Source organism: Sinocyclocheilus anshuiensis, unplaced genomic scaffold (genome assembly GCF_001515605.1).
Source record: "Sinocyclocheilus anshuiensis isolate Anshui unplaced genomic scaffold, SAMN03320099.WGS_v1.1 scaffold13, whole genome shotgun sequence".
Classification (NCBI taxonomy): Eukaryota; Metazoa; Chordata; class Actinopteri; order Cypriniformes; family Cyprinidae; genus Sinocyclocheilus; species Sinocyclocheilus anshuiensis.
In genome coordinates this window covers 771386-795565 of record NW_015538026.1, presented here as the reverse complement: position 1 = coordinate 795565, position 24180 = coordinate 771386, and the positions used below count along the sequence as shown (strand labels likewise).

At 36.9% G+C, this 24180-nt stretch overlaps 1 protein-coding gene across 2 annotated transcripts; it reads right to left on the bottom strand.

Moving 5' to 3' along the window:
* Positions 1-1402: 1402 nt before the first annotated feature.
* LOC107678997 (sodium-dependent neutral amino acid transporter SLC6A17-like) lies at positions 1403-19882 on the bottom strand. 2 transcript variants are annotated; one of them, XM_016474410.1, is made up of 13 exons: positions 19585-19882; positions 14577-14992; positions 10632-10789; positions 9050-9176; positions 7812-7993; positions 6675-6785; positions 6056-6297; positions 5686-5878; positions 4357-4549; positions 4035-4194; positions 3689-3851; positions 2700-3091; positions 1403-2669 (listed from the first exon to the last, which is right to left on the bottom strand). In XM_016474410.1, exons 2-12 carry the CDS (start codon positions 14869-14871, stop codon positions 2723-2725), a joined length of 2193 nt encoding a protein of 730 aa, XP_016329896.1. In that variant the 5' UTR covers positions 14872-14992; positions 19585-19882; the 3' UTR covers positions 1403-2669; positions 2700-2722. The 2 variants fall into 2 exon arrangements, with proteins under 2 accessions (XP_016329896.1, XP_016329889.1); XM_016474403.1 differs by having other exon boundaries at positions 1403-3091.
* Positions 19883-24180: the final 4298 nt, after the last annotated feature.

Genomic DNA, 24180 nt, shown 5'->3' with positions numbered 1-24180 from the left:
TGTTTCAAACTCATGTGACTATTGCGAATGTGAAACACAAAAGGATGTTTCAAAGAATGGATGGAAAAATCAGCATGAACAATGAAAGTGAATGAGGACTGGAGCTGTCAATCTCCAAAATATCACATTTGAAAGAAGCACTACAACGGAGGCGAAAATTGTGAGTGAATAATTACTTGAATTTCTTCTAATAAGTGGCTTGAGAAGATATATGGACTACTTTTATTTTATTTCCTTTTTAAAAGCTTGACAGTCCCAGTACCTGTTCACTTTCATTGGTTAGAAAAAAGTGACCAGTATATTAAATAAATTCCTATTTTATGCTCCATGGAAGCAAGGGAGTCATACGGGTTTGGACCAGCATGAGCTTGAGTAAATGATGCTTTTAGATTAATTGTCCCTTTAAATGATTTTCCCCTTGTTGTTGTGAAATGCAGTGGTTGCTAGGGATACAACAAGGGCCTTATAGAACGTCTTGAAACCCCTCCTCAACACACAAACACACACACCCAAGGAGGACTCATTAACATGCAGCCGTGCTGTTTCTGACACAGGTTCCCCTGGGTAACGTGTCTATTTTTACCGCAGCAGCCTTTATGACTGGCTCGAAAGCTACAAGCAGCTGGATGATCAAAAGCTTTGCCGTTGTACTCATCGTTTCAATAAGACCCACAACTCCTGTCCTACTCTCCTTCACACTTTCGTCTGCTCTCCAGCACTCTTCAGCTTCCTGAATCTATTCTTACTGGAATAAATACTGAAAATGAACCCCATTCATTAGGACCAGTGTATCTGTTATGAGCACATAAACCATAATGAAAAGGAGAGTATGTTAGGTTTACAGGTTATTAGGCAGCGAGCTTTTAAGGGCAGCAATTCTCAACCACATTAGGCAGTCTTCACAGTATTCACTACTTTTCATTACTATACTTTGGTTCCTCGAGAAAACTGGTCCTCTTCTACCAGTTCAATGTATGTTACCTTATAAAGACACTTAAGTTGCTTTTCCACATCAGGTTGATTTGCAGCAATCTTTTAAAATCACATTTTAAACAAAATATATGTTTTGGCCTGCTATTGTGTAGTGTACTTTTTTTTTAGAGAGTAAAAAGGAAAGGAAATGCAACAAATATCACACATGAGCGAGCTACCGTTCAAAAATTTGGGGTCAGAATTTTTTTGAAGTCTTTGAAAGTCTCCTATGCTTACTAATGCAGCATTAATCGACAAATATGTGAAAAAACAGTAATATTGTAAAATATTAGATTTTAAAATCTATTTTAATGTATTTACTGTCACTTTTGATCTGTTGATCTATTTAATGCTTCCATGCTGAATAAAAGAATTCACCCTTAAAAAAATCTTACTGACCAGACTTTTGAACATATATATATTTATTTCAGTACCATTCCCTATTTGGAGCTTATTATCTTCATTATAAATTTAACTTTGAATAATTATATAGACCTAAAATAGCTAGCCTCCACCAAGCATGATAACTTTAAGTAAAAAACAAACAAAACAAAAAAAAAATAGTAGTTAATAGAACAGCAAATGCAATTTCTCCACAGGTGTAGAACTGGGCTTTAAAGTAAAGCTCACAATTGCAGCTAATGCCACTCAATTCATTACTATTATTGCCACTGCTGACATGGAAATTAAATATTTGTTCCCATTCAATTCATGTGTAATTTATTAAGATATAGTTATTGTGCTTGGTGGAGTTTACTTGGCTCAAACCGTACCCCGTATTGCATCCTGAAATGTCATATCTTGTGCTGTGTGGAAATCCTCTCATCAGGCAGTCACATTTGTTTCGATCATAAAAAACTTAAACATAAACGTAAAAAAAGATAAATCCAGTTTCACATAAACAGCCTGAACCTGACACTTATACTGTATGTTTGATACTGCACTGAGACTACATACGTATGTGCTTTGTGTATGAATACATATATGTCGCCCTCTTGTGCTGAGATGTGGACATGACAGACTGTTGATGTGCAGTCTATGACCAAGAACACTTATTAAATGAGGATGTACTTCAGTCAGTAACAGAAATCAAGCTATCAATTCACTCTACTCTCAGGTGGTCTGTATTTAACAGTGACTCTTACATAATATCCACTAGAGGGCTCATTATAAGAAGTGAAAGCTTTAGTTTCTCTGAGCCCCTCTGAGTCGTCTCCCTTTATGAGCTCTAAAGATGAGTTTAAATGAAATCCCTTGCATGGCATCTCTTATGCATTTTGTAAGATGTCTGGAGTTCAGCAGCATTGGAAACACCTTAACCTGAGCGTCAACTATTACCTCAGCACTCACTCACAGAGAGGGATGTGCTACTAACCCTATGACCTCGAACGAATCACAGAGACCAATCCTGAAGCTTGGATGTTGGAAACTTCTTAGAGTTGACATTATTTATCTGTATACAAAAAATAACTTCCCAACTCACCAAGTAAGCCACCTTACATTCTGATCTGAAAGCTTCAGACTCTCTTTCACCTTCAGACCAACATCTGTAGTCCGTATGAATAATTGGGCTCAAGGGAACCTTTCTAGTTGGGGAAAAGGAAGGATCTCTGTGTCTTTCTGTCTGTTTTCTTGTCGTCCTGCTCCTTAGAATGGCTTGGGTTAAGGTGTGACCAACACTAGGACCTTCTCATCTGTTCAGCATCTTCTTTCTCTTTCCATCTCAGTCTCGGGTTGGTGGGTTGGAGGATCATGACTCAGATTTGGGAGGGGCGGGGTTGGTCTGGTAACCGCTGCCATAGCCACTGATGGAGGTAGAGTTGGTGATGAGCTCCACAGGAGAGGTGCTGCCAGGACCCAGATAGGCCCGGTGGCTGGGCATGGGAGAAGGGGCTTCGCTGGGGTTCTTCCCAAGGATGAACCTGGTCTCATCTTCCAGGGTGGAGGCCTCCTTTGCCAGGCTCTTCCGGTAGGAGACGGATAGCTTGTTGGAGCCGTCTGGTAGCCAGTTGTAGTGACGGGCAATAAAGACCAATGGAAGAGGAAGCATGGCCACAATGATCAGAGAAAAACACATGGCTAGTGCCCAAGGAGGATAACTCTGAAACCTCTCCATGGCCTGATTATAGAGAGAAGGAGAGAAAGAGATGGTTAAATAGAATAGAAGTCACAAAGTGAAATATTAAAGTCCTTGAATAATATTTTCTGATTTAAATGTCATAAAAATCTGGAAATTATTGCTAACTTCCTCCTTGAAATACATGCACTGTTCAAATTTTTTTTTTAAAGAAATCAATATTTTTATTCAGCAAAGATACATTCTATTGATCAAAAATGACAGCAACAACATTTATAATGATACAAATGATTTCTATTTCAGATAAATGCTGTTCTTTTCGACTTTTAATCAAGGAATCCTGTAAAAACTTATTTTAAATTGTAATAATATTTCACAATATTATTGTTTTTACTGTACTTTTGATCAAATAAATGCAGCCTTTGTGAGCATAAGAGACTAACTTGAAAAACATTAAAAATCTTACCAACCCCAAATTTTTGAAATCTGAATTTGGACACTATAGATGTAATTGCATATACAGATAATAAAGGGGGGAAACTGACCCACATATGTAGACTAGGGGTATTAATATAAACTAGGACAATACGAATAGGATAGGAGCGAGAAAAGGACTAGACAGACTAGTGTGTAACTAACCAGGTCTTGCACCCATGCATTGTATCCCGGAGGGCTGATGGCCATCTCTACCACAGTGGCAAAAATCAGTATGAGCAGACACACTGGAGACACATACTTCCACAGGTAGAAGTAAACACTGTACGGTCTGAAACCAAGCATGTCCTCTAGATCCTGCATGAACCTGATGAACACCGCAAAGCATGCAGAATTACAGGGCAAAAATAAACTATATTTGAGACTATATTTGGCATTAGCAAGAACAGACAAGGAGGAGATCTGTTTTCAGAGATACAGTCCTATTTTAAGTAGATCTTGAAGCAAAATGCCAGAGAACTTCACAAGCATAGTAAGTGAATTTGCCCACCTTTTAGTGCCATAGATCCAGGCTACAGATACATTCTCTAAGATCACCACAATGGTGAGGGGCAAACCAGCAGAATAATCATCAAACATGGCAACAAAGTAGTTCCCTGAACGCTGGACAAACAGCAAGCCGCACAAAAAAGCCACAATACAGCAGCCCACTGGGAGAAATATAAGATCATACAGGTTACTCAGTGCCACCTAAAAGTGGCCCAGCATCACCATAATTATATTATAATATACATTGGAAAAATAAGAATAATGAAGTAAACTCATTTCAGACTAAGAAATGGAAAAGAAATGAAGAAACCAGGAGCTCTCACCTGTGAGGACCTCTTTCCGAATTTTGAAAGTATCCAGAATGGGTGTGGTGATGCCAGTCATGGTGCCAATCATGCTGCCCAGGCCCAGGTTTATCAACATGAAGAAAAACATGACAGACCAGAAGGGAGAAGCGGGGAAATGGGTCATGGCCTCGGTGAAGGCAATAAAAGCCAGACCAGTGCCTTGAACAGCCTGATGATAGAGAAAAACATAATTATAAAAACAGACTCATTTAAAAATGAATAATAAAACCGCCAAAACTAAAATAAACATTCAATTTTATTTGTAGTTTTTGATATAGAATATATTGCAAAGATTTTAAATTATATACCCTGCTTTTATAAATGAAAATACCACAAGATACCACCAGATGGCCCTGAGAAATGTAACTCCAGTAATTAAAGGGGTCATATGATGCTTTTTTTAAAGATCATTATTTTGTGTATTTGGTGTAACAGAATATGTTGACATGCTTTAATGTTCAAAAAACATTATTTTTCAAATACTGTACATTATTGTAGGTCCTATATGCCCCGCCTCTCTCAAACGCTTAGTTTTCTACAAAGCCCCCTCCTTTGACAAGCGCAGTCTGCTCTGATTGGCCAGCTGACCCAGTGCATTGTGATTGGCCGAACACCGCAAGCACTCGTCGGAAATGTAATGCCCCTTACCATAATCGTCAGCTTCATCTTTTGAGACTTTAGTCTTTGCAACTTCAGGGATCTTATCTAAGAGCTTAGAGCTTGTAACACTCCAAAGAGAAAGGAAAACTTGAAATCGCATCATATGACCCCTTTAAATAACCATTTAACACACTAAACACCAAAATATTAAAACTAAAATAAAGTTAAAATTATGAAATACCAAAGCTAACAGTCATAGAGTAAAGATGAACAAACTAAACTGAAAGGACAAACTGAAAATAAACTAGAAATCAAAAAGCTATACTAAAATGAGAGCGTACTTTTGCTCCGATTCCATTTTCCTTCTTAATTTTAGAACCGTACACACAATTTTTGACCCCAAAATGGACAGATTAATGCATGTAAAGTTTCTTTTGCCAAAACTAAGCTGAAACTGGGAACATAGACCCTAGAGCTATAATATTTTTTTTTAAAGAAATGTTAAAAAGTTCCCAAATATAGCTTGAACAGTATACATAGTATTATGAATTAGTAAAAGAAATTATTACAATAGACATTTTTGCCTATTGAGCTTGGTAAAAAAAAAGAAAAGAAAACTAAGCCTAAATGTAAGTTTTATCCATGCTAAATGGCTTAGCTGAAACCTGTGAATGAAAGAAGACAGCTCATGGGCTGAACACCTGCCTTATTGAGCTCATCCTCCAGAAGACACGGCTCCAGCCCCAGCTGTGCAAAACTGTCTTCTTTCACAATCTTTATTACGCCGTACATCTCGGCATAGTCTGACGAGGTGAGGTGGGAGAAGTTCACGTGAGGGGGGATGAGATCCTGACTCAGCACATTTGAGTTCAAGTAGCCCAGAATCTTTTCAGCATTCCTACAGGAGAACAACAGACATGAGGCTGCTGGATGACCTTGGAATCCAGCTTCCACATTTAGATTTAAAGCATTAAGCATAGATAGTATTTTACAATGGAAAGTGTAACTTAATTCGATCACAAAAATGATCCTTTTATGAGAGAAATTCACAGACATATTAGGAGGTCATACGTACTCCACCACACATTTCTCGTTCATGACGTTGGCTTTGAAACCCAGCACAGCAAACACCACGAGTGTAGCCAGAATAGAGGTCACGAAGTTGATAACTGAGACCAGCACGGCATCAAAATGGCAGTTGTTGTCTCTCTTATTGTAGCTGGAAAAAGCGATGACTCCCCCGAAACCCAGACCAAGAGCAAAGAAGACTTGAGTGGCAGCTTCACGCCACACCTGCGGCTCCAACATGATCTCTAGCTAAAATTAAAGTAATTAAAAAAAAATTACATTTACAGTATGTTATTAAACATTTAAATGAACAGTGCCAAATAAGTGCCAACATGGCTGAAGGCCTTCAATTGTTTATAATGTTTGATTAAGCTAATGGAGTCATTGTTCTTAATGTGAATTTGATTAAATATCCCACCTACACCACAAGAGGGAGTCCAACCACCTGACAGGGTGCAATTTTTAGCCGCATACATTTTCTCTTTACATTGCTGACTCTTCCATCTTAAAGCTTTGCGTACATCGCATGAAATGTGTCCCTTAGTCTCTAAAAATTAAATCTGAATCCGGATAGCCTAAATATCACATGTGTGTTTGAAATCAGCGCACATGTACACTTGCCTTACCTTGGGTGTGAACATGTGAGCAATGCCGTCAACTGCTCCTTTAAGAAATATCCCTCTCACCAGGAAGCAAAAGAGCACCACATATGGAAATAGAGAGCTGAAGTACATCACCTGCACAAACACAGTGTAACAATTTTAATTGTGTTTTTGTTCAAATGTTTTACAATGATTTTTGGCATGACCTTGACATTTCTTAGAAAACAATAAAGGTGCATAAATGATTTTGCTATTATTTATTCCAACAAGACCTAAATTTAGCACATTATAAATATGATTATTATTTTTGAACTTTTTTTTGTTCATAAATGTAACACTTTAGGTAAGAAGCCATTCTTTCCTCTTCTTTTTGGTTGATTTCGACCCTGGTGTTACATATTTGTTGCCAATAAATAAACAAAAAGGTCAAATTATTATTGATTAATTAATAATTAAATGTAAAAATAATTTAAAATAAAATGATTAAATATATATGTATTAAAAAAAAGAAAAAAGAAACTCAAGAGCTGGCCTTACAGAGGCTCTTTTCTAGTTATATGATCTGAACAGGTGGTGAAGCTCTACTGGCCTGATGAGATTAACCGAAATTGATTTATAGAGAACTGTTTGTGTCCTTGTTGTTTAGACACTAAGATACTTTTAAACAGCTGGTAAACAGGTATTTCTCAGTAAAATCTGTGCTTGCTAAAACTGCACCATCATACCTTGCTTCAAGGAGAAAACAAATGTTCCACTCTGAGAAAATAATCATAATTGCACATTGTGACTTGTGTAATTGTTCGGAAGTGCTTGATAACGCAGCATCTGCAGATTGTGCCTTCAAGCTATCCGAAAATTGATGTTTTTCTCTACTAAGTTGATTCTCATTTCATTATCTCACACATTAGCAAGTCTGCCTCACCTTCCCAGAAGACTGAATGCCCCTTATTACAGCCAGGCAGACAATTATCCAGGCAGCCAGCAGTGACAGAGTCATCCTCCAGTTCAGACCCCCGCTGTCTGCGATTGTGCTGGTGATGTTCAGGGTCTCGCGGTACCAGAAGTACGTGGTTGCTGAGCTCTTCTCACACTTTTTGCCTTCAAGCTATCCAAAAATTGATGTGTTTCTCAACTAAGCTGATTCTCATTTCATTATCTCACCTTCCCAGAAGACTGAATGCCCTTTATTACAGCCAGGCAGACAATTATCCAGGCACCCAGCAGCGACAGAGTCATCCTCCAGTTCAGACCCCCGCTGTCTGCGATTGTGCTGGTGATGTTCAGGGTCTCGCGGTACCAGAAGTACGTGGTTGCTGAGCTCTTCTCACACTCAGGCTCCACAACTAACCAGACAAAGGAAAACCAGAGGGACAAAATTAAGTCTATTAATATTCCTATATAGTACTGACTATTTGATGACTCTGTGGATCAGCTTGTATTTCTTAGGATTTGATTCAGATTCATAAGTCTCCAAAGGTCGAATTCAAAGACAGTTAAATAACCCGGTTGGAAAACCAGCATCCAAAACATAACATATGCACTGCAAAAAATGGCTTAGTACTTTGTACTTAGTATTTTTGTAAAATTATCTGCCAGTGGGGTAAGTAAAATATTCTTAAAACAAGAGTATTTTACTTACCCCACTGGCAGTATATTGAGCAGAGGATACTGCCAGTTCTATGGGAATCTCCAAATTTTGCTTCTAACAGCACAGTATAGTATCCAGGAAAGAAGTAAAAAAAAACTGGACCTAAAAATCATTGTGCACTACCAGTTTTGGGGGTTTTAATCAATACAATTGGCCTGTGCAGCAATTCTTTAAAGTTTGTAATACATAAAGACCACAAACATAAAGAATGCATTTATGCTAGATTATTATGGTTTTGGATTTTATTTGGACATCTGCAGTGTGCTTTGTCCACTTAACTTGCATGTCTACATGTATCTAGTCTAAGTTAGGTTGAGAGTGAGACTGACTGCAGGTCTCAGCCTCTGTCTAGTTCATGTTCTACTTGTTGACCAGGGGACACTGCCACAGGGCATGCTGGGAAGTCTAAAACACACAACATGCCCTTGAGTACGAGGCTCATGAAAAACATAGGAAATGTGACAAGGTGCATGATGTGTGTAGGGTGGAATATACTTTAAGAAAGACTGCAATGCTACAAGTCACCAAGAGCCACCAATAGTGACGCGTAACAGACTGCAACTTTATCAAGGTCATCTGATGTTGGGCATGAAAACAAAACCCTTTCATTATGTTTGCATGCAATTAATGGATGATACTACACATTTCTACAGCTTTGAGTGTGATGGAAGCAGGAAGCTTCTTGCTGCGCCTCCTTTTATTTCATTAGGCACCAATTGAAATGTTTCACGTAAAACTGCAGAGCACTCACTGGCTTGGCTGCCATTCCTCCTGATAGGACATTCGCTCCAGGGCAGAGGATACTGAAACGACTGAAAAAAGTAGAAGATGCTCCAGCCGATAATCACATTATAGTACAGACCCACAAAACCACACACCTGCAGAATGAGAGAAAGAAAAAACAGGATATTGTTAACAACTATAAAATAATTAAAGGGGTAATACTGACTAAAAATGTCTCTCAAGGTCTCATCTAGTCTAAGGCTCATTTTGCCTGACTTTAGACCATTTACTGAACATCTGAGCCATAATGTGCACTGAAAATAGCAATATAGGTGGCAACATCCAATCTAACTGTCTGGCACCTTCTGGGGATCTTCTGTGAATGTTTTATTTACTTATAGCATTGAAATAATAGCTACTTATTGGACAAACAGAAATTATGACCGCAACATGCCTATATGCCAGTTTAGTTTATTATTGTTGCATCGTTGGTATTGTTGTGGTTGGTCATTTTACAGTACATGTCAGTCAGAGTAGCTCTTCCTGGCAGTTGTATAAGCAATGATGTGCACCAGACTGTGCTGACAGTCAAAAGTCTGGCTCCTGGAGTCTCATCTGATATAAGATCAGATGACTTAATTCATAAAATCTGAAGTCTTTTAACTCCTAAAACTCAATAGCATTACTTCATTTATACTGTCCATAAATAGAATTTGAACAGAAGTGAATGTGTTCTGTGTGCTGAAATAGTGTGTATGTTCAGGGTTTAGCAACTTGTGCCTGTTAACAGCAAATCTATTTTGATGATTTTTCTATTATGAATCTGAAGTCAATGAATCCAGCAGTCTCATTCAGACTACATACCAAATACTAAATACAATACAAAATACATTTATGTATATATATATATTTGTATATATAATATGTATTTAGCTCATTCTGTTACTAATGAGAAAGCCATTCCCAAGAAACTACTGATTAAATAGCATTTACACAATATCCAAAATTCCGCACCAGTGCATTGCTTATGATATATAACCCTCACCTCCAAAAGGCCTTACATACTTGCTGACTTGCTAAAGTATCTCCAAAGCGCAGCTGCTTATACAAGGAAAAGAAACCAGAAAGTCCAGGTGCAGCTGGGGCTGAAACTAAATGTATTAACTGTTCAAACAGAGTGATATTTTCATATCGAAACCCATCTGATAGGTTGTGTGACTGCGCTTATATTAAACTGATCAGAGCACAGAGTCTAGTAATGGATGACTCAGCACAGAATGGCTGATAAGTTAGCACTTTTAGGCTAGTGACTCATCAAAAATAAATGCTTTTGTTAGGGCCTTCAGAACACTGAAATTGGTTATTGGTCTGGAATGCACAGGCTTCTCATTGTATTGTGACCCTCTTTCAACAAAACATTAGCATATGAACTAGAATCTCAAACTGTATAAATTACACAATCTGAGCTGACGTGCACCAGACACTCACAAGTTGATGTCATTAAAGTCAGCAATTTAAACGCAACCATTTTCACACACAACTGCTCATTAGACTGCTCATTCTGTCTTGTGTTTCAGTCTACTACTTTCACCAGAACATCATTCACTCACCATCAGGCTGGACACTCCAATGCCACCAAGTCGTGGATAAACATAATTCCATACTCCTATGCTTCCTCGACGGATCCTCTGGCCAACTGCCAGCTCCAAGAAGAAGAGTGGGATGCCAATAAGGATAAGAAGGATGAAGTATGGAACAAGGTAGGCACCTGTAAAGAGAGACAGCGACACTTGTAAACACAGAGAGTAATGTCCTTACAACAGTGTCTTTAATGACCAACCAATAGCCCAAGATCAATCAAGCTACTGCACACTAAACTCACTTTATTCTTTCAGAATGTTTTTTGTCCTTTCAAAATACCATTTTGCTTTTTTTCATACGCATACAAATAGTAAATCGTCTTAAAATATGTTTCTTGCTAATTAAACAGAACACACAGTAGAATTTAAATGAGTGATTGTATCTAAAATTTTGATATGACTGTCTGGGATGTTTTCCTCATATTTTCCTATATTTACATTAATTTAACTAAAGTAAAACATAAACGTGTTTTTAGCAACACTATAGTCTCTAAAATTAATGCATATGTAGGTCACGTTTTTATATTTTGTTATGTTTTGGTTTCATTTAGGCCATAGATTGACTTAACTACATGAAACATTATATTGTAAGACGTTAAATCATATGGTGTGACAGTTATCAAAAGAGCTTGACAATTGAGTCTAAATACAATACAAAATACAATTACTAAATACAATATTTAATAAAAAAATTTAAGATATACAAACCAACATAAGTATTAATTCATCAACTTTAGTTTTAAGACCATAATTAATTGTCTTAAGATATTATTTTTCTTAGACTAATAGATATATTATAAAGATGTCAAGTACTGGGACTGTTCGTCAACTGCAGGGAAAAAGGAAATAAATAGAACAGAACATTAATTCAGGTCAAAATATTGCAAAATTAGTGTAGCTGACTGGACAGACTTAACTAGATTTCCATAACTGCAATTTATTTGGATCACTGGTTATACTTCTCTTTTAATTACATTTTAAGAAAACTTGATTTCACTGAACTAATGGTTGGTAATAAATATGACATTTTCCTTTAGAGAAATATGTATTTAAAGTAATATGATCTGTCACCCCATATTTTAAAATATTTAACTCACTGTTTATTATACAATATGGGTTCAAATAAAATCAAATACACTATACTTTCAAGCAGAACAAGAGCAAGGGCAAAGCTTTATTATTTTCACACCTTTTTTATGTTTTGTTTTCCCTAAATTTTCTTGATAAATTTCAAGCACCCAGATGCAGCAGATGGTATCTGCTATAGGCTAATGACAGTCTGAGCCTCAATAGGCATGAATGAACAGACAGACAACAGAATAAAACAGCAAGTCATGCTGCCGAACCCTGACGTCAAACCAGCTCCATGGTGACGAAGAGTTTGGTTTGAGCAGAGCAGCCTCTATTTGAAGTCTTCATCTTAAATAAAAAAAATGTAAAAAAATTTGTCTTTCTCTTTATTTATTCCTTCCCTTTCTAGCTTGTACTTATTTGAACAATGCCTAAAACTTGGTATTCCAAGCACTTCCTGTGTCTGTTTGCTTCTTTAAGAAGAATCGCTTTATGTATTCCCCAACTGTGAGTCGCTTTGGATAAAAGCGTCTGCAAAATGACTAAATGTAAATGTAATGTAAGTCAAAGAACAATCTGAAAATAACTGCTTCTGTAGACGTGGAGCGCACAGTGCTGGCGGATGACCACAAACCCATCCTCTTGGGAGACTCTAAGTGTAATTAGAGCCATGGATGATCACAGCACTATATATATATATATATATGTTTTTCAGTAACTACTGTAATTCTAAATGATCTTATCAATTATGAAAACATTTTAGATATTTTACCTCATGGTAATTTTTTTACAAAATATAGTATGTTTTTTGCTTTGAGTCATTGATTTCTGAAACAAACCATTCATTCATTAATTTCCGTTACCTGAAATCATTTTACACCACATTTCTGACCAGAGACTGTGAAACAGCATGAAATAGTACATTTTACATTAAAGTAGCATATAAACATTGAATAATAGTCCATGCAGCCAAGGAGCAATTACAGCAAGAAAATTAAACACACTGCAAGAAATAATAACACACACTGGTACCGTCACCTTAATAAATTTAGAGGGACCACAGCACACAAGGCATTCAACTGACCCAAAAAAGCCTGTCTCAGTGGAAATTATACAGAGCTTAAGATAATAATAAAGAAGAGTGAGAATGTTAAAGGGATAGATCACACAAAAATGTAAATGAAAAATATAATGTACTCATTCTCATGCCATTCCAAACAAGCATGACTTTGTCTTTATGGAACACAACATGTTTTTGAAAAAAAAAAAAAAAAAAAAATGGTGCCGTTTTCTCATGTTTCTGTTTTCAATATTAAATCAAAAAACGAATGAACTCGGATCCATTTTGCACAACAGTTTTTTTTTTCTAACATAATGCTGAAACATATCTAAAAGGCAGACTGGAACATTGAATCTGTAGAAGATGTCCCCAGTGTGAAGTCTTGGATATCACTTAGTCATAATTCTCACTCAGAGCAAAATTTTTTTAAAAAAAAAAAAAAAAAAAGCCTTGCCCACTGTTTTCTATATAATGAAAGCAAATAAGGACTGGGGCTATCAAGCTCCAGAAAGACAAAAAATACACCACTATATTACAAGTCTATAAAAAATAAACAAATAACCAGACCAGAATTTACGTTATTCACTATACATTTTGCCATCTCTCCTAGCTCTTGTTCACAAGAGAAGTAGTAGCCATGTCTAATTTGTGCATGATTCAATGTTTTAATGTTCATAAATCAGACTGATCCAGTTTTAGAGCACTGATTAAATGATCCGGTCACAATGGTTAACAGCTCACTGGAGGTGAATATTATCAGAGAATAGCTTACATTCTGGTTGTCACAAAAAGCTAAATGGCTTCAGAAGACTTGAAAAATTGTTGTAAAGAAAACATGCAGTTGTGGAATACACAATATGTGTGGGCACCGCTGCTGAAATCAACCTCTCACTTATCTTTATGAATGCACATATGTTTTGGATGTGTCATCCTAGGAACTTTAGAATCAAACACTTTTTCCTTGTTTTATTTCCTTATGAAGGAACTAAATGCATCAACATGTTAACTATAAAAACAAACAAACAAATAAATAAAATACTTGGAGGACATTACATTTTTTTTATTTCTGGTCCATTGTCTATTGTCAGTTAGTGTAGCAATGTATGAAGCACTACTCACACAGAAGTCACTTTCAAACCAAGCAGCTTTCTGTTGATCAGTGCACTAACTTAAATACAATCTGTGTGGGGACTTTTCTTTTGACATGAAACCCCCGATTATGCAGCTTCCTGTTGGAATGACTGGATTTCACGTGCAATATTTCACAGAGCAACTGTAATTGTGATTGTACCTTTAGTTATAGATTTAGTTTTTATACTAGGGACCCTAAAAGGCTGGTGTCATACTAAAGCCAAAATTTATTGCCAGGTTTTTCAGTGCAACATTGCTTAAGTTGTAAATTAGCGCTCAGAAAAACTTAATTATCAGCTGGCTTTTTATTTATTAAATACTAAACCCACTGATTTTTGGTTTAGTGTTCAATAGAATTCAATTAGTGTTCAATAGAATAAATCTGTGCAAAGCACTACCTGACAAAAAAATGTTGAATACAAAACATTTAGGATACTTTTTAGTGCTTTTCTGCTTTTTTGAAGCTTGAAGAGTCTTGTCCCCATTCATTATAACTGCATGGAAAAGAGTGACCAGTGCTTTAACATTTCTCCTTTTGTGTACTATAGAAGAAATGGAGGTTGAATAAATAATGACAGAAACATAAATTTTTTGGTGAACTCTCCATTAACCTCAAATCAGTTCCAAATGCACATCACTAATAAGTAACTCACCTCCTCCATTCTTCTGGCAAAGATAAGGGAAACGCCACACGTTACCCAGCCCCACTGAGAAGCCCACCTGGGCCAGGATGTACTGCAGCTTACTGTTCCAGGCAGGGCGACCGTCTTCTAGGTCAGGGGAGATATCTGGCTTGCCTATGGGCGGAGGGCCCCCTCCTGCCATGTTCATGCTCATCTGACTGCTCTTGTAGTCCATGGGAGCCTCCAGTGCCAGGAGGTCAGCCACAGACTCCGTGACATGCTCATTACTGAGCTCGCGCTGAGTCACTTTACTGCTCTTGGGCATGTTTGTGCCCTGTCGTGCTGATCCTAACAATTAAAGGTGTGAAAGGAGAGCCGGGCAGAATGGAGGTCACAAAAACTGCCCTTTGGCTTGATACAGGTGTGGACAATAAAGCTTTGTGCTCCTGTGAAAAGAACATAAAAATTAAAACAATATGACTGAAGGTCATTATATACAGTATCATCCAAAAACTCAAACATTTGTGTTACATTTAACAAAATATTTTTTTCTGGTGAGTGTTGTCTTTGTTGTTGAAATTTATAACCCATTCTTAATATTATAAAATGTGTTAAAACTTAAAATTGCATTTGGTTTTTGGCTTTGGACTACAGCATTAATTGCAATCGAAGCTAAGACCCTCCGCATAGTAGTTTTGAACAGCATAGGCCTACTAATATTTATTAACCATGGTACAATATTATCTTTTTGCGAATTTTACAATTACATTCATTAATGTAAAATACAATAAAAACAGTGATATTGTGAAATGTTATTACAGTTTAAAATAACTGTTTTCTATATTTTAAAATGTATTTGTTATAATTATTCCTGTTATGGCAAAGCTAAATTTCTTCAGTGTTACATTATTCTTCAGAAATCATTCTAATATGCTGAGTTGATTCAAGAAACATTTCTTATTGTTATCATGTTTTTATTATATTAAACATAGCTGTGCTGCATAATATTTTTGTGGAAAGTGATCCTTCTTTTCTTTGATGATTAGATTTTAGGATTCTTTGGTGAATATAAATTTCACAAGAACAGCATTTATTTGAAATAGAAATATTTTGTAACATAATTGTCTTTTCTGTCACTTTTGATCATATTAATGAGTCCTTGCTGAATAAAAAAAAATATATATTTTTTTTTAAATAAAACTGACCTCAAACTTTTGAATGGCAGTATATATAAATACAAATCATTCTGCAGTTGATCTATAAATCAAATCAATATTAGATGATTAATAAAAGCCATTTGCACTTTGTGTGGCAGAGTAATCATCAAAGCTCAAGCTCACATAAAATGTTTTTATTTATAAATTAATAAATAAATTAGAAGACAATAAGTTAATTAGAATACAACCAAACAACAGTGACAAAAAACAGTTTTGATACATGTGCAAGTAAAATGTGGAGAAAGTTGCAGAATTGGATAGAGTTCAGGGTTTGCATTTGTTGTGCATTTTGATGCAGTTGTGGAATACACAATGTGTGTGGGCACTGCTGCTGAAATCAACCTCTCACTTGTCTTTATATATGCAAATATATTCTGCTACATGTGCCATCCAATTGAAATTCCAAACCCAACACAGTATTTTGTACACAGTAGTTTCTTCCTTAAAAGGAAGTAAATCCATCAATGTGTTTACTTAAAAAAATATATAGGTTTAACAGTGCAACATTGCAGTAAAGTGTTACATTGATTGCACTAAACTAGCACTTTAATTAGTCTTAAATGGTGATTATCAGGAGCCCATTGGAAGGAATGTTAGTTTAGTGTTCAAATAATGGATAGAATCTGTGCAAAACACAGCCTGAGATTTAAAAAAAAAGAGGCAGCCACTGACTACCTTTTAATCTAGACCATAGGGCCTCTTTTTGAGATAAATATGGGAGAAGTGATGCATGAGCTGAGATGTTTATCTCCTGACTGAATAGGAAATGTGGCAACAAAGCTGCCATCTTTGCTCTTCCCACCTTTATCTTTTGTAATGAGAAGCAGCCTGAGGCACTGAAAAAAAATCTATACAGCTTATCTCAAAAACAAGAGGACACAAAACGTTGATGTGTTGCTAGGTGATGCCCACCCACCGCCCATGACAACCTACTAACCGTATTCCAAAAAGGCTCAGATCTGCCCCGGGGAACCATATGGGGAGGAATCCAGCTACTTTTAAGCGCAGACATCACCACGGTTTGAAATAATAGCATGTGCATTGTTTTTGTGACATGGTCAGTGATGCTAGACCATCAAAGGACCATCACATGCTGAGTTTTAAATTTTGCACCCACTGTGAAATTTTGCACAATGTTCAGGTCCAAAACAGCCTGTCCGGGTAGCAGGCCAGTCAGTTCTACGTCATTATTATGGAAGGGATTATATTTCAGTAGGAAGCAAACTCGACCTGAAGAATGCTGTTCACACTGTGCTTAATCTCATTTTGCTGTGCATTAAACACAAGGGCGCTGATCACTCATAATAAAGTTAATGTGCTTGGTCAGATGATGCTGAGGAATTCAACAAACGCACCCAAACCTAAACTCTCCCTGATGGCGATTCATTTTTTACTATTTTGTCCAAGAATATAAAATGTGGTGCCAATCAGAGCCTTAGTAACAATGGTCTGTATAGCTAAATATCCTGTTCATTCCACTGCATGTTATAATGTGAAATGCACATATTTTATCTGACTGGGTTGCTAGGCAATAGAGCTTGATGAAATTCTCACGTCTCTGCTTCCTGTGAACCCAAATGCTCTCTGTATCAGAACAGTAAGTGACAGCTCATCTATCCAGTGCTTGAGAGGATACATGAACCAAATTTAGTCAAATCCTTGAAATACACAGAATGGTTCAGAAGAATCAGATTTCATATTCAGCGAGCAATCGCTGAATATCAAAAAAGAACACACACTGATATGATACAGGGATGAAGGCAAGTGCATGTTGTGACTGCAGCAAATGAATCATAGGAATTGCGAGGACAGCCATGTGTATGACTGCAATGTCAAGCTCTCATTTTCTAGAAGAGTAGTACAGTATTTTTTAAAGACTCTACAATAGTGTAAATATTGTAAACAGATAAAGAAGGTTTTAGCTCCTACAATGCTAGAACAGAATGTTAAGGAAAAACAAACCAGTGGCAGAGATAATAAATATATTAGCCTCTTTGGGTAGTTGACAAAAAAAAAAGACATTTGGGGAATTAACATGTCCTTTGGTGTATTCCATCTAAAGCTATTTAAATCTATTAACAGTACGTTGCTAATTCTTTTATATATTATACTCTAAAAAATGCTGGGTTGTTTCAACTCAACTTTGGGTCAAATATGGACTAACCCAGCTGTTGGGTTAAATTTTTACATTCAAATTTTAACCCAAAAATTGGGTTAGTCCATATTTGACCCAAAGTTGAGTTGAAACAACCCAGCATTTTTTAGAGTGTACCTCTCAAATTAATGTGTATTAATTTTAAATGTATGTACAGGCCTATATTTCAACTGTGTTTTTAAATGTTTCCATAATGACCAAAGTTGAATTTCAAGAGCATGAAAATGAAAAGATGAGAATCTGGGCCACAAGAGATGAGTTTTTCCTGTTGAGTGTTCTGTTGGCTGTTGAAGTTTATAACTCAAGCTGAAATATTATTATGATTTATTAAAGCTTATCTTATGATTCCATTTGGTTTTTGGCTTTGCACTAGCCTACAGCATTCATTTCATGAGAAACTTATCTATTTGTTGTAATGTTTTTCTAACCATCTAAAGCAGTGTTGAACAGTATAGGATTGTGGCAGCCTACAATATTATCAATTTTACAATTACATTAATTCATTTAGTAAACGTTCTTATACAAAACGACATATGGTCACTGAAAGCAATCCTTGAGAAGTAACAATAGTGTACTATATACTGTTTAAAAATCTGTTTGAAAACGCTGTTAAAATATAGGCTTATAACGAATAGAAGTAATAAGTTCTTGAAAAAAAATCTTGCTGACCCCAAACATAGGCCTAGGACTATATAAAACGTTTCCATAATGACAAAAGTTGCATTACAAGTTAGTCAGAGTGCGCTAAATAGATGCTCGCGAACAGAAGTAACCATAGCAACAGAGCTATCTTGATCAGTATCGGACGTACAACAACAAAACATAACTCCTGTCATTATTAATCACTCTACAGTTTATTAAAGTTTATTAATTATATCACAAGGAAAAACCGTGGTGTTTTGTTTAACACATTTTAAAGATGACTGTTCACTGACAAAAAGACAATTTGATTGGGTGAAACAAACCTCAACCTATTGGGTGTGGAAATTATTAGTCGACCCCCTTGAAGGTCAGTGAAGGAGCAGGACAAACTGCGTCAACTACCCATTTACAGTTTGGGTAGTTTTGATACAAAATTCCATACTTTAACATTTTTCACAATTTTACCTTTATATTCACTTTTCAAACATCATGATTTTACTTCATACATAAATGAAAAAAGTAATGTGATTAAATAAATCACGTGCATCTTTTCAGTTGGGAGTAACTCCTCGACAGCTCAAGCATCACCTGAGGATGCGCCTGACTGCGGTCACGGACAACGATAGCATTCACCTATACCCTCCCCCATTCACGGATCTTTCAACAATAATCGACACGAGCAATACGCTTACTATAGTTTAAAAACACAAACACTTGGACCACGCGGGGCTTAATGTTGTCATGTATGTAAAGGGACGCGCGTCGTGCAGCATCCTCAAGGTCAAATATTTGTGTCAGGTTGACCTAAAACTGTCGCGCCTCTGATAACACGAGAAACCTCGTGAATAACAAACAACTGACCAGTAACTGCAGCTGTGAATTATCAACATGAGCTACGTGCGGCGTGATAAAACGCTTCGTACATGAGTGGGATACCAATGGCACAACGCAATCATCGATGAAAAAATCTCTTGCATCTTTTACTACGACGGGTACTAAATGAAGCGAATCCAAGATCACTCACCTAACTGGATGTCGAAGAGTGAGAATCTGATGCCAATGTGCTCGTGTAGGTCTCAAGGAGTGATAATAGCCTGAAGAATCAGTTTGGTGGCTCTCGTAGAATGATTCCTCGTTGAGACACTTGATGTGCCGTTTCCGCGCTCACGATTGAACCTGTCCAGAAATGCGCAGAGTGAGTGAGTGCGCCGCCTGACGCAAAGCCCACCGCGCGCTATTATCTCTATCAGCCCAAAATAGTCATTTTGGGGTCACGCTGACACATCCGTGGGCGTTGTCCGCGACAGCCCTTCTAACCAACCCGCTCCTTGATTTGTCCTCCAATGGTTAAAATTCAAAGCGCAACTTGTTTCTCTTTACACGATTGGCAGAGAGCAAATGACTATAGGTGTACGCATGAGTCACGAACGCGCTCATACGTCAGCAGACGCGTAATGTGCGCATCCCATCCCGTCCAAATTCTGATGAAATACCTTTAGGCGATTGCAAAGTAAATTCTTACCTATTACCTTTCAAATGCACAATGCTGTCCAGATCTATCCAAAGGGGTCAAGTTATGTCTTATTTAGTTCTAGATTTATTTATTTAGTCATTTAGTAATTTATCAGACGCTTTTATCCAAAGACAAATAATACAAATCAAACGACAGTAGTTTATCAGTAATCCTAAAAAATAACACTGCCAAACTTACATGCTAAAAAACAACAACTTACTTACACGTAGTAAGAAATGGTTATAAAAACTGAAACAGAAGTGAAACAAGTAATAGGAAAGAGGAGAAATAAAAAGCGATACTTATTAAGATACTTAGATAAGGTTGCTTCCCACATTTTTAATCAATAAACTCCACTATGAACCCATCAAAACAGTGAGAGATGACATTAGCTAAAATCTGGAGCTCTGTTGATGCTTTTTTTCTGCTATCAGAAAGGCCTTTTCTTCACACATACGGATGAGTCTGATTGTGTCTAGCTCATTTTTCTTCCTGACATGTGAGGATTTATACTGTCCTTGGTTCTGGCTGGTCTGGCTCAATTTCTTTTCAGTTTTCTTTTCAGTTTCTTTTCAATTTTGCTGCCTGAATTGAGATGGATATCGCAGATGGCTGATTAATGTCTTCAGCAGGTTTTTTTAAAAGCCATCCCATTAATCACGTCTGCATTACTGTAAACATAAAGAGTGATTTAGAATGCATCCGTTTAAGTGAACAGAATACTTTGTCTGAGATCATTTTCAGATTTGCTTCCTAATGAATTATAGTTGCCTAATGCAATTATTCAACTAATCACAATTCAATGCAAAACTCAGCTTTTACCTCATGGGAAGATCATGGAGAGACGTTCTTAGCCCTTGTTTAACAGAGACCAATCTCTGAATGTTTAGTCCCCTGGGTGGGAGATCAGTGTCCATACAGAGCTGATCGTCTGCAGCTACTGTTTTGAGCCTGGAACAACAAACAGGTAACACATAAGCCGGATATGTGTTTGTTTATGTGTGAGTGTATGTTTGACTCACATCAGCAGATGTGGCCCAGAGAAGCGAAAGTCTAACACCAAAGGGACTTTGTAGAGGCTGGATACATTTGTAGAAACACCATCTGTGTTTTCATAGTGCTAAATGTTCAGAACATGACAGAATTGACTTTTTCCACATTATCTGCACTGATGAGAATTTTCCGCACTACTTTTATTGGAATATCTGCTAAATTAATCATTAAAAATGACTGCGCATTTACTGAACGCTGAAAGCATGATTAATAAATTCACTACAGATATAAAAAATAATCACTTTGTATCCGAAAGAATTTAAGCAAACATGTAATTCATGGGATATAAATTAACTTGGAAAATTTACAAACCTTGAAAGATTTGAGTTGTAGAAAATGTTTCAGTTAAGCAAAATATTTTACATTTCAGAATGAATTGGGTGTACTGCAATTAATTTATTGAAAAGGTTATGAATTAAGACTTTGTTCCTGAGTCTTGGAGGAATACGACAATTGTAGCCAAATTCCTTGACACGTCTGTGTGTGGTGGCTCTTGATGCCTTGACCCCAGCCTCACCCCAGTTCACTCAAATGCTTGAATCAATTTTGCTTGACAATCCTCATAAGGCTGCGGTTCTCTCGGTTGGTTGTGCATTTTTTCTTCCACACTTTTTCCTTCCACTCAACTTTCTGTTAACATGCTTGGATACAGCACTCTGTGAACAGCCAGCTTCTTTGGCAATGAATGTTTGTGGCTTACCCTCCTTGTGAAGGGTGTCAATGATTGTCTTCTGGACAACTGTCAGATCGGCAGTCTTCCCCATGATTGTGTAGCCTAGTGAACCAAACTGAGAGACCATTTGGAAGGCTCAGGAAACCTTTGCAGGTGTTTTGAGTTGATTAGCTGATTGGCATGTCACCATATTCTAATTTGTTGAGATAGTGAATTGGTGGGTTTTTGTTAAATGTGAGCCAAAATCATCACAATTAAAAGAACCAAAGACTTAAACTACTTCAGTCTGTGTGCACTGAATTTATTTAATACACGAGTTTCACAATTTGAGTTGAATTACTGAAATAAATGAACTTTTCCACGACATTCTAATTTATTGAGATGCACCTGTATACTGATAAAAGATATAGTGATGAACAATATAAATATTGAAAGCCAATCAGAATCCATCCTGTTTTAAAGAGCACAAGCATTTAAAGTGAGAGACGACAAAGCACGCTGCACACTTATAATAAACAGAATGTTATTGTGAGTTGGTGTGGATGCTAATATAGTTATAGCTATCTTTATAGTTATTATTATTGGTGTGAACGGGGCTTAAAATGAATTAAAATCACTGAAAATGGCCTGCATATTATATTGACCACAACATACTAATCTAATACAGACTATCTCTATTCTATTGAATTCGTTTCATTTTGTGTGGATCCTGATAATTATGAAATGTATCCAACACCTATAAGTTAAAGGAATGTTTATTATCGAAAAAAAAAGCTTATAAAATAATTCTGCAAATTTAAAGCAAGATTTACCATTTCAACCTTATGGCAGGCAGACAATTTAACCTTATGGTAGAGCTTTATATCTTCAAGACAAATTCTAAATTCTTGAGGTCATTTTTAGATGTCTACTATTAAGAATTTTAAGAAAAACATTTTTTTCATTGCCTCCTTTTAGGGTTGAATGATAACGGTCAATAAACACAGCATTCTAGTTCTCTGGAAATCTACAGATGGGTGTAGATTCGGTGTGGGCCTTGTCATAACCCATGTGACTACTATCAGATGTATGCATCCTCTAGGTAAACGCTAGTAAGGCACAATGAGGATTTGAGCATCTCCCTTTCCACAGATGTCTAAGACATTGGGATGCTGCATGCAGACGTGCACAGACACAGCTAAAAATAGGACTGAAGTATCCAGCAATTCCTGTGTTAAAGCCTGTAGCTCTGGGCACGCTGGAGCATCCTCAGCCCTGCAGCATGTGTGTGTGTGTGTGTGTGTGAATCACAAGGCTCAGTGTGCCATGTGTGATGGTGCACAGAGAGCTTCTTACCCTTCTCATGTGACTCACCTCGCTAGGGCCCACTGCTGGGATCTGTTGCTATGACAACAGCAGATCATATGATTCTGACTCATTCCCTGTGTGTATGTGTGTACTTGGAATTATGTTCTGGTGCCATGAATGGGGCATGGTGGCACACACATGTCAGATTATGGTAAAAGGGATGCCTAGCTGCTTGCCTTCTGAAATCACATCAGAATTACAATCAGCAAGAGCTTTATTGGCAAGTGTGCTTACACACACAAGGAATTTGTCTTGGTGACAGAAGCTTCCAGTACAAGTGACAAGACACAGATAACAAAAATAAAAATAGTGAGTAAAAATAAATATGTAAAAACAAAAAGACAAAGAGACAGTAAACAGTATATTGTATGTACAGATGAGCTATATACATGCTGCATGCACGTGTCACCTGACCTAAGACTTCTACTTCACACAAACACTGTACACATCATTAGCCACAGCACCAGTGTTTTATTCACCCATAACAGTAAAATCCCTGCTGGTACTAGAATAAAACTTAAAAATAAAAATAAAATAAAACAAGATTATCAAATTTAAAACACAACAATAATAAAACAATAATCAGACTAATGATCAAGGAGTATTGAATGCTAGAGAGGATAGGTATGTCTTTAGAGCAGATTTAAAAGCAGAAATAGAAGGAGCTAATCTAACATGAAGAGGTAGACTGTTCCAGAGTTTTGGACCTGCAGTTGCAAAAGCGCAATCACCTCGTTTTTAAAGTTTATCTAGGCACGAAGAGTAGACAGAGATCACTGGATCTCAGTGTTCTAGAAGGGGTGTACGGACGGAGCAGGTTTGCCAGGTACTGAGGGGCCAAATTGCTCAGGGCTTTATTAACAAATAATATCATTTTTAAATCAATTCAGTATTTGATAGATAACCAGTGCAGTGCAGGTAAAATAAGAGTTACCGGCTCATACTTCCGGGTCCCAGAGAGTAGTCTAGCAACTACGTTTTGCACTAGCTGTAGACAGGAAAGGGAAGACACTGAAATAAAGTGAATTACAATA

Excerpts from the sequence above, each read along its gene's own strand:
- LOC107678997 (XM_016474403.1), bottom strand. The coding sequence starts at position 14,871 with ATGCCCAAGAGCAGTAAAGTGACTCAGCGCGAGCTCAGTAATGAGCAT. Across the intron at positions 10,790-14,576 it reads TTGCCAGAAGAATGGAGGAG|GTGCCTACCTTGTTCCATAC; the intron begins GTGAGTTACTTA and ends CTCTCTTTACAG. Across the intron at positions 5,879-6,055 it reads AACGAGAAATGTGTGGTGGA|GAATGCTGAAAAGATTCTGG; the intron begins GTACGTATGACC and ends GTTCTCCTGTAG.